General features: G+C 39.9%; 1 protein-coding gene across 1 annotated transcript in view; it reads left to right on the top strand.

The window, feature by feature from the left end:
• LOC150078535 (uncharacterized) overlaps positions 1-8,195 on the top strand; it is a 135,292-nt gene extending 127,097 nt beyond the window's left edge. The window contains exon 5 of the mRNA XM_090384646.1: positions 7,986-8,195. Coding sequence (XP_090240772.1) covers positions 7,986-8,138 — 153 coding nt within the window. The 3' untranslated portion in view covers positions 8,139-8,195. The remainder of the gene's footprint in view (positions 1-7,985) is intronic.
• Positions 8,196-9,839: the final 1,644 nt, after the last annotated feature.

Consider the following 9,839-nt stretch of genomic DNA (forward strand, 5'->3'; position numbering starts at 1 on the left):
AATGTCTGACAAACAGCTGCAAGAAGCCAAACTCAGAAGCTTACAGCCACAACAAACGAAAGTTGTGGTTGTTAAAGTCCTTTTTATGGTCAAAGTTCGCTGCCGATTTCCGGATTCGGACTAAAATTCACGGATAGGAGACGCAGTGAACACAAGAAAACTCACCGGTGCTCAGGATTCAAATTCAGCCCTTCCTTCTCATAGTTCCCTGCCGCGCGCAGCTTCCGTTAACTCTTCATTCAAATTGAGTCGGTATCGTGCTTGTTGTCCTTGGTGTGGTTAATATACGGCTAATTAGGAGCCGAGTGAAAATGTGGTACTCGCTTTGTTGTTTATTTATACGCACTGTTTCTTTTCCATGAATAGACTACAGTGTAGAAAATAGTGTGGATATATCGTAACGGTTAACCTAGTGGTTATTATCACTCCTTCTTCGTGCCAAAAAGCACGAATTACCAACCTTTATCTTTTTTCGAATTACCAACAAGAAGGCAGGAATTTTTACTGACTTAAAGTCAATAAAATTGTCCAAAGAGTGTGGCAGAGAGAGGGTTGCGTGGTTTTTATTGCTGGAGAGAAAAACAGACTGCAGATATACGATACACGGAGATCTTTATAATCATAGTTCGGCAGGAAAAAATAACGAACAGTGAAAAACAAAACGCATTTTTGTAGTTTGCAATGTTTTCAGAAGGAGAGGAAACGAAATATTGCAGTGCAGGACAAAGGACTTTGAGAGGAATGTGCGATGCAGAGCTTAGCTTAGAGTCAAATACAATTATGACTTTTGCAACCGTTGAGATTGTCATTCCACTCTCCATGGCTGGGTTTCTAACGGCGTGGGTTTGAGAGTGAACCCAATAGTTTTCGGTTTCGTCCAGTTGATTTTGAGCTCCAATTGGATAAAGTGGTGTGGGTGCCTTTTGTTAGATGGCGAAGGCTTCGTTAAAGTTTTGATATCATATGCATATGAGATTATTTATGTAAGGTAATTCAAGTAGGAATGAGAATTTTTTTTTTCCGCCTTAGTAAGTAACATAAGGATGCAAAGCGAGCATGACAACCTCATCGTGGAAGAGTAACCATTAATTATATTAAGCGCAGCAAGACAAGTTTAAAAACAGTTCCGTATTCAGCATCGAAGTTAAGTTCTGCCGTGCAGTGCGTTGTAATAAAGTTTTCAGAGAACGAAAACATGAAATCGGGCTAAATATTTACCACATTAAAAGCTTAGTTTGGCGATGAATATTTATCACAATCATACATTTCGTTAGGTTAGGTGTGTGTTGAGCGCCAAACATCAAAGGCTGTAAGCCGTCAGTACATTACGTCGGTAATACTTCGACGGAAATAATATAAATTAATATTAAAATCAATGGCGACCCTGCAAAAGAAAAACTGAACTTGCGAATATTTCGCAGGGTCTGTGGAATCCTAATCAAAATGGTATCGTAACAAGATCCTGCATTCTGAAGTTTTGCCATGAAATCAGAGGCAAGGGTTGGGTTGCACCTGATTTTTATTCCTCCTACCTGATCACATGACATTCAATGAAACGGAAGTTGGATCGATTTTGTTATTTCTGAAAGATGTACTGGTGGAGATGAAAATTGGCTTCGTGTAGCCTATCACCGTCCTAGTTAGAGTTCAGATGTGCTCTGGAATCAAATTTTACTACATTCACTCAGGGAGATGAAGCTCGTTTTCTGTGTGAAAACCTTTTAACAATTCCAGAACGTTCAGATGTTAGGATTTTGAAAAGAAAAAACACTCTAGTAGCTTGCTTCACCTGTCACTACGCAGTAAAGGACGTCTCGAACCGGAATTAGCCTTAGTGACCAAGACATCTTGCACTCTATTCATTAAATGAATAGAATGAATAGAAATGCACTCTATTCACACTGGGACGAGTCGATTAGACGTTTGTTCAATATGTCAACTTTTATGTTCGATTTGTATTTTTTCATATTTGACCTGCTTATTTGACCAAGACATCTTGGGATTCCTTTTACTTCCTGGTTTCACTGGAATACGACATCTCGATTTGGACTTCTTTTTATTTGTGGATTTATTAAGGCATTCTTGAGTTACTAAGGCACTCTGAACTATAAGTATGATTGAACTACTGATTTTGACTACTGGTCCTAACTGCATCAAGACCTTCGTAATGGGAACTACAATGAGCATTTTTACCAGAGGATTTTCAAAATGTGTGTCCTTTACTGCAACGTATTTCCCCCTTTTTTTGATGGTTCTTGGTTTGGCCCGAGTGACACGGGATTGCTGGCATTTATAAATTTTGCATTATTTCTTATGGATGCAGGATTCAGGCATATCTTTAAATAAAACAGTACGAGTACAGTTGGTGCCCCCTAACCAAGAAAACTGGGGAAGCAGTTTTCTTGATTAGTGCTGTTTCCTGGCAGCAAAGTTGCCGGGCAACACTTTAGATATAACAATACACACACACACTACACAAACATTATAATGTACGTAATTCTGGTCCTTTTAAAAAGCTTTGTATTTTCACAGAGAAACCCATTGGAGTTGAACTAACATTCGGGTGCTGCCCTACATAAGATACAATACAATTAAGTCGGCAATGGCTATGTATTTTTCGCTTGGTTTGTTAGATGATAAAGTTGAATTTCGGGGGGGGGGAAGCCATTGAACCCTCAATGAGACCAACTAATTTAGCCACGCTGTGAAGAAAGCCATACAAATTTCTCGTATCTTGGTAATCTTGATAGGCAAAAAATCCAAATTGCTTTTATTTATCACATACGGGATTTGAAGTCAAACCTTTTCATCCGGTGTGGGAGGACGGTGATTATATACACACCGTGCTATTGCGAGGGCACAATCAAAAAGTGCTACCCAGAACTAATGAGGACTTACTTAAAAATAAAAGTTTTCATTTTCTCTTTAACCTACTCCCCTTCGAACTTAATACCTTCGGAGATCAGAGATCTATCATCTTTGGAAAAGTCTGAAATTTTTTTTCTTATCACTAATGTGTCTTTCAATTGTGATGAATCCTAAGCCATCAAAAGTTCTTCCTTTTTTGGCTTCAGTTTCATCTTTGAATGAGGGAAAGGGGTTGTCTGTACCGAAAAATTGTCTGGAGAATGGGGGAGGGGACTACACTCTGTCGAACGGGCAGACAAGGGCAGCTTTTATCATACAATTTATTTGATTTTAATTTATTTATATCGGTTTCACCCGTGTACATCCAAATGGACAGAGGATGTACATGAAAAATGCAAATTAATTACAAAGTCATTTACAGATTAAAAAAATTGTCTATAATCATTACACATCTGTCGAATGGCGCGTTATAAAACAGTAAATTAAATAAAATTATTATTTTTTTCTGTGACTTACAGGTTCCTTAATTTTGCCTTTGTTATTAGAAATTAAGATTGTATTGCATAGTACTGTATTATTATTATTACTATTATCTAGTTTAGTAGTTAAATAATTAGTACACGCACCTGAATAGCAAAAAATTAGCAGGGAACCGGGGCATGTCAGTCACAAAGGAAGTAGTATGCATATCGCGTATACTTGCATTGTGTAACTAAGAAAACATTTCTTACTCTTTGTAAAAAGCTGCACGTGATACTTGTGAATGAAAACGGTTTGAAGTATGCATTATATTCAAGTTCTGTTCATATACAAGTCAGTGTGGGAGCAATGCATAATACTTAATTAGGTATATTTTTATATCTACAAATTCAGGATTAAACACTTATTGCACATTACCATGCGCTCACCATTCTCACACACTTATCCCACTCAGTACAATACCCTGAATAGGACGGTACACACACGGGTTTTTTTTCCGGTTAAGTGTGCACATTTCTCATCCAGTGCAGCAGTATTCACATATTGATGTGTACCAACTTACATGCATTCGCTCACACTATAACATGCACATTGAGATACATATTTACACTCGCACACACTGGGTGATTCACTACCAGTGCGACAAACTTGCAGGAGGTGTAGGGGGCACAAAGACGAATCGGAATCACATAACATTGCAGGGTCCGAAATGCCTTCGTCATGCGGTAGAGGACGTTGAACGGAAGGTCACGTGAACAGCGATCCCGCTGGAAGTCAGCATTTGCGAACCGTTTCTGTTGAAGAAACCAAGTAGCAAAAGTCCTCCGGAGTGGATAATCCGCAGGCTCCAATGATTGGACGCGTTGCAGATGGTATGAACTCATTTGGTTTGTTGACAGTATCCTCCATACAGTGCATTGGGAAATACTCAATCGGTCGCCTATCGCTCGAGTACTCGGATTGCCTTTTGCAAGACGTAGGACATTCTCCTCATTCTCCTCACTGGCGTCCTCGTCGTTCGCTCTCGATTCATGGTACCTCTCGTGAAACAACCAGTCTCACGTAACCTTCTGTGCACACGTGCGAAAATCGTATGATGAGGAGCACGCCTGTGCGGGAAATGTTCAAAGTACAAGCGCAGAGCGGCGCGCCCGTTACAGTCCGCAGCTCCATACGCGAGGTGGATGTCGGCCAGTTCAACGTTTGAATACTCGTCCATCCTACTGCCTCGGGAACCGGTTCGCAAATGCTGACTTCCAGCGGGATCGCTGTTCACGCGACCTCCGTTCAACGTCCTCTACCGCATGACGAAGGTATTTCGGACCCTGCAATGCTATGTGATTCCGATTCGCCTTTGTGCCCCCTACACCTCCTGCAAGTTTGTCGCACTGGTAGTGAATCACCCTGTATACAGGAGAGGGATACGTTTATACCTTCTCTTACTCGTTTTCCCAAATTTAGAAATACAGTCACACTTGGAATGGAGGGAGACATTGTGAGGAATATCACAATTATTATTATTGTTATTATTATTATTATTATTATTATTTCACAAAATCTCTCCCTCCATTTCAAAACTACAGCTTTCCTCAGACATGTATGCAGATATCAGCTCTCAGTCACATCCAGAATGCGGACGCGATCGAGAGCTTCAACCAAACATACAGTGGCGGACAAAAAAACTTGCATCACCTTAAAAAAAGTAACATTTGTAGTGAAACGTATAAGATATGGTTTGATTACAGTCATTTTGTTTGTCGCAAAGCAAAGGTATTGCGTCAGACAGTAATTGCAAGGTATTGCATCAGCCGTTTCTATAAATACGGCGTTGAAAGGGTATACACGCCCATTAGTATCCTGTTTTGCGGAGGTGTGAGCATGGCTCCATATGGTCAGTTGACACCAAGGAAAAAAAAAAGTGTAGCTGTTGCTCTCTCCCATGAAGAGCTTTCTACGTGTGCTATCGCTGATAAAATAGGCTGCCACCAATCAATAGTATCCCAGGAACTAAAATTAAAGCGTGAAACCGGTGATGTGAAGAGCAGACCTGGATCAGGCTGTAAGAGAATGACTACGCCTTCCGAAGATCGATATTTGAAACGGCTACGCCTTTGTAATCGCCATGCTAGTGCTTCTGATCTAAAACTGGACTTTGAGATGGCCTCTGGTGTTGAAACAAGTGCACGAACTATCCAAAGACGGCTTTCGGAATGTGGTCTGCATGCCCAAGAAGAAGCCTTTGTTGACCCAACAAATGAGGAAGAGGCGACTTGTTTGGGCTAAAATGCATGTTTCATGAACAAAAGAGCAATGGGATACTGTCATCTTTTCTAACGAATCGAAATTCAACCTGCATGGCTCGAATTCCCATCCGCATGCCATTTCAGCAATATGCCATTTCAGTTTGTACATGTAAATGCAATAAAATGTATGTTTGCCATTTGCATGATTTCTCATATTTCCATTAATTACACATTTTACTATTTGGGAAGATATTTATGGCAGTTAGTTTTATCAGGTGAAGTCTTTTTTTTTTTTTTTTTTTTTTTGATTTCATTCACAGAGATATATATTCCATCTAACAAATGCATTTCGAACATTTCTGCAACCCATTTTGCAAATAATGTGTTTTGCAAAATTTCCAAGTGATGCAGTTTTTATTGTACATTTTCAAATTGAAATGACAAGTTAACGTAATAGTATTATGTACTGTTAATCAGCAAAATAAGTCCTCAATATTTTGTTATTCCTCCTCGAGCTGCAATTACTGCCTTGCAACGATCTGGCATAGATCGTTGCAATCTGCATAGATCGTTGCAAGCTGACATTACGGTTGCTCAATTTCGTGGTATCACACCCTTACAATGCTCTCCTATAGCTGAATCTTACTTGTTGGCTTCTTCTGAGCAATTTTAGACGACATTATGTACCAGTAATTTTCAATGTGGTTCAAAGCTGTACTGTTGCCGGGCCAGTCCAACACTGTAATGCCAGCATTTCTGAGGTATGACTGCACCTTAAGGGAGAAAAAAGAGGGAAAACATTGGTGTAAGTACGTTTTAAGCCTTGTGAGACAAGAAGACAAACTCATCATTAAATCTAAATAGCATAAAACTTACCAATTTTGTTGTCTGTGTGGCAAGGTGCTGAGTCCTGTCGAAAAATTCAGTTTTGGACGTCTGTGTGGTGATCCCTAATAACGGGTTTCAGGCACTGCTCCACGATAGTAGTGTAGGCTTCTGCATTCACCGTTCCGTTAATAAACTTAATTCGCCCCACCGCTTTGCTTGTTTTGCATCCCCAGACCATTTTACCGGCGGGGAACTTGACAGTCGGTGTTATGCAATCAGGATGGTATGCCTCTGATTTTCGTCTTCTGACATATTGCTTCCCATCTGAGCCATGCAGGTTGAACTTACACTTTTTTTATGGCTTTTACAGAGATTCTGTAATTCTTCACAAAGTACCATGGTGCAGATGTGGGAAACCACCGGTGGCGCCTTTCACAAAACACTATGCCACTATGTAGGTTGAACTTTGATTCGTCAGAAAAGATGACGGTGTCCCATTGCTCTTTTGTCCATGAAATATGCGTTTTAGCCCAAACAAGTTGCTTCTTCCTCATTTGTTGGATCAACAAAGGCTCCTTCTTGGGCCGATAGACATGCAGATCACATTTCGAAAGCAGTCTTTGGATATTTCATGCAATTGTTTCAACACCAGAAGTCATCTCAAAGTCCAGTTTTAGATGAGGAGCACTGGCATGGCGATTATGAAGGCCATTTCAAATATCGATCTTGGGAAGACGTAGTTACTCTCTTACGGCCTGATCCAGGTCTTCTGTTCACATCACCGGTTTCACGCTTTAATTTCAGCACCCGGGATACTGTTAACTTGTGGCAGCCTATTTTATCAGCGATAGCATGCATAGAAAGCCCTTTCTGGGACAGAGCAATAGCTACACTTTTTTTTCTTGGTGTCAATTGAACATATGGAGCCATCTTCGCAAAACAGGATACTAATTAGCGTGTATACCCTTCTAACGCCATATTTATAGAACCAGCCGATGCAATACTTTGCAATTACTGTCTGATGCAATTGAAACGTTATCTGACGCAATATCTTTGCTTTGCGACAAACAAAATGACTACAATCAAACAATATATTATACGTTTCACTACAAATGTTACTTTTTTTAAGATTATGCAGTTTTTTTGTCCGCCAGATATATATAAGCCATATAAAAATAGTACACACGAACATACTACTAGTATATAATCATTACATAACAGAACCATTCGAACTGGGTGGGAAACACATTCCAGTGTGGGAAGGACGACGATGTCCTCTTTTCATAAAACCGATTCTAGTCGGCCATCGATAAAACAGATATGCACGGCAATGCCTTTCTGACTCATGCATTGTATTATGCATCTCTTGTGCAACGAATATTTCAGAGTACTTCATTCCGTGTAATCAACAGCGTCATTTATCATTCATTAATCTCTATTAATACCTTAATCTCTGTTCCGATTACACTTTAATCACTGTTATCTGGACTGAAAAATTATATTATGTATTCTGACTAGAAAAGACACGAAGCATATGTTTAATTCTTGTTTTTCCCTTTCTTGCAGGAGGGACAGCAATTCACCGATACTAATGGTGGTAGTGTACGCATTCCATCCCAGAATCCACCATCTAACAGATATTCATTAAGTGATAACGATGACCTTTCGATCACAGAAGAAATGGGAATCGAGCCTGATTATTCATCGGGAAGCCCGTAAATTCTTGTCTGCTGAAAAACGATTTGGTTAAGAAGCAGAGCGACAAAAACCACGTACAAAAAATAATAAAAATATTCAATAAAAAAAACCGCATTTTTTGACGTCATACTTGAACTTTTACTGATTGCAATTTTTAGGAAATTGATAAGAAACCCCTAAGAAGTAAAAATTGATTATTTGGAAAAGAATGCCATCCCAAGTGACATCAGTTTATTGTTACACGCAGCCAACCCCCTTCTAATTACACCCAGATGTGTACTGATGGTTGAGACACCGGATCGTGGCGCTCCCATCTACGATTCAACTAGATCCAGTGTTATCAGACGACTTGATCTAATCCATCATAATTGCGTAAGAATTTCATTATATGTTGACAGGTCGAAAAATCAGTGACCTTTTGCAATTGACGTCAACGGATCATTACACGCACGGCGTGCAAACGAAATTGTCATTGTATCACAATTTCTTCAATTTCTGCGCTTCTTAATCAATCCGATCATGAGGAAGTCGGGCAATCTTTCCGATTTTCGGAAAGCTGTTATTGTTGGAGCAGGTTTAGCCACAGTTGAGAAAACATAGGAAGTCAGCGGTGTGTCGAAAGCAACCAACTGAAACGTATTCAATAAGGCCCTGGGTACCAAGAGTTATCTTAGTAATTGCGCGATTTATAGAGCGTTTTCTCAAACCTACAGTTCTTTCTCAGTTTTTTCTTAAGTTTCCATTAATTAATAGTAAACTTAGTCTAACAAAATGCAAGTTTCAGAGAAACAACTCTTCTTTTTTTCCTTAAAACTAGCACGCTAACTTTATAGTGCTTGGGCAGTCTAACGGCACTGCTGCTATCCAGTAGCAGGACCGGAAACCTTGGCGAAGGAATCCAGTCTTCCAGGGCTGAAAGGAGCAAAGATGGATAATAATATGTTTCCTCCTTTAACGTCATCGAGTACTTTGTCACAGGTGACAAATAATACAGAAAATAATTTTTCTCAACCCAAGAGGTTGAAAACAGCCCCTCAAGAGGAGATATCACTATTCGTCATTTTGCATCTCTAGCAAACCAGCCTCTTAGTTTATTATTTTTCTTCCTTGTGCAGAAATGCATTGAGTTTGCTGCAATGTCACCGAAATCAGTAAGGCGACTCTAGTCTGGCGATCTTCTGGTAGGAACTACTCGATCACAATGTTCTGCAAAGCTATTAAAGCTGAACTCTGAACTTTTCGAAGGGGAATAGGACTTATCAATTATATCAGAAGAGGAAATTGTCCAAGAGCTACGTAAACAAAGGAGTTTTTCAAGCGAGGAGAATCATGACACGAAAAGACGTGTCATGATTAGTGTTGTTCCGAAAAGGATAATCCTCACTTTTAGTTCTCCCAACTTACCAACGTCTGTCAAAGCAGGCTATCTCCATTGCCGTGTCCGACCTTACGTCCCAATTCCCATCAGGTGCTTCGAGTGCCAAAAATACGGCCACTCCAAAACTGCATATCGAGTGTCAAGGGGAGACAATATGTCCAAATTGTGGATCAAAGGAGAACAACTATTGCACAAGCTGTAAAGGTGACGTTCTCCAAAACACATGAAGCAAGGAAAAAATCCAGAAATATAAAGTGGAGAATAAAGTCACATACTCAGGGGCGAGAAGATAAACAATCAAAACAGAGCAGCTTTGTACGTATCCAGATGATAGAGAAGGAGGC

Source organism: Mastigoproctus giganteus, chromosome 11, assembly GCF_048544385.1.
Source record: "Mastigoproctus giganteus isolate SK-2022 chromosome 11, ASM4854438v1, whole genome shotgun sequence".
Taxonomy (NCBI): Eukaryota; Metazoa; Arthropoda; class Arachnida; order Uropygi; family Thelyphonidae; genus Mastigoproctus; species Mastigoproctus giganteus.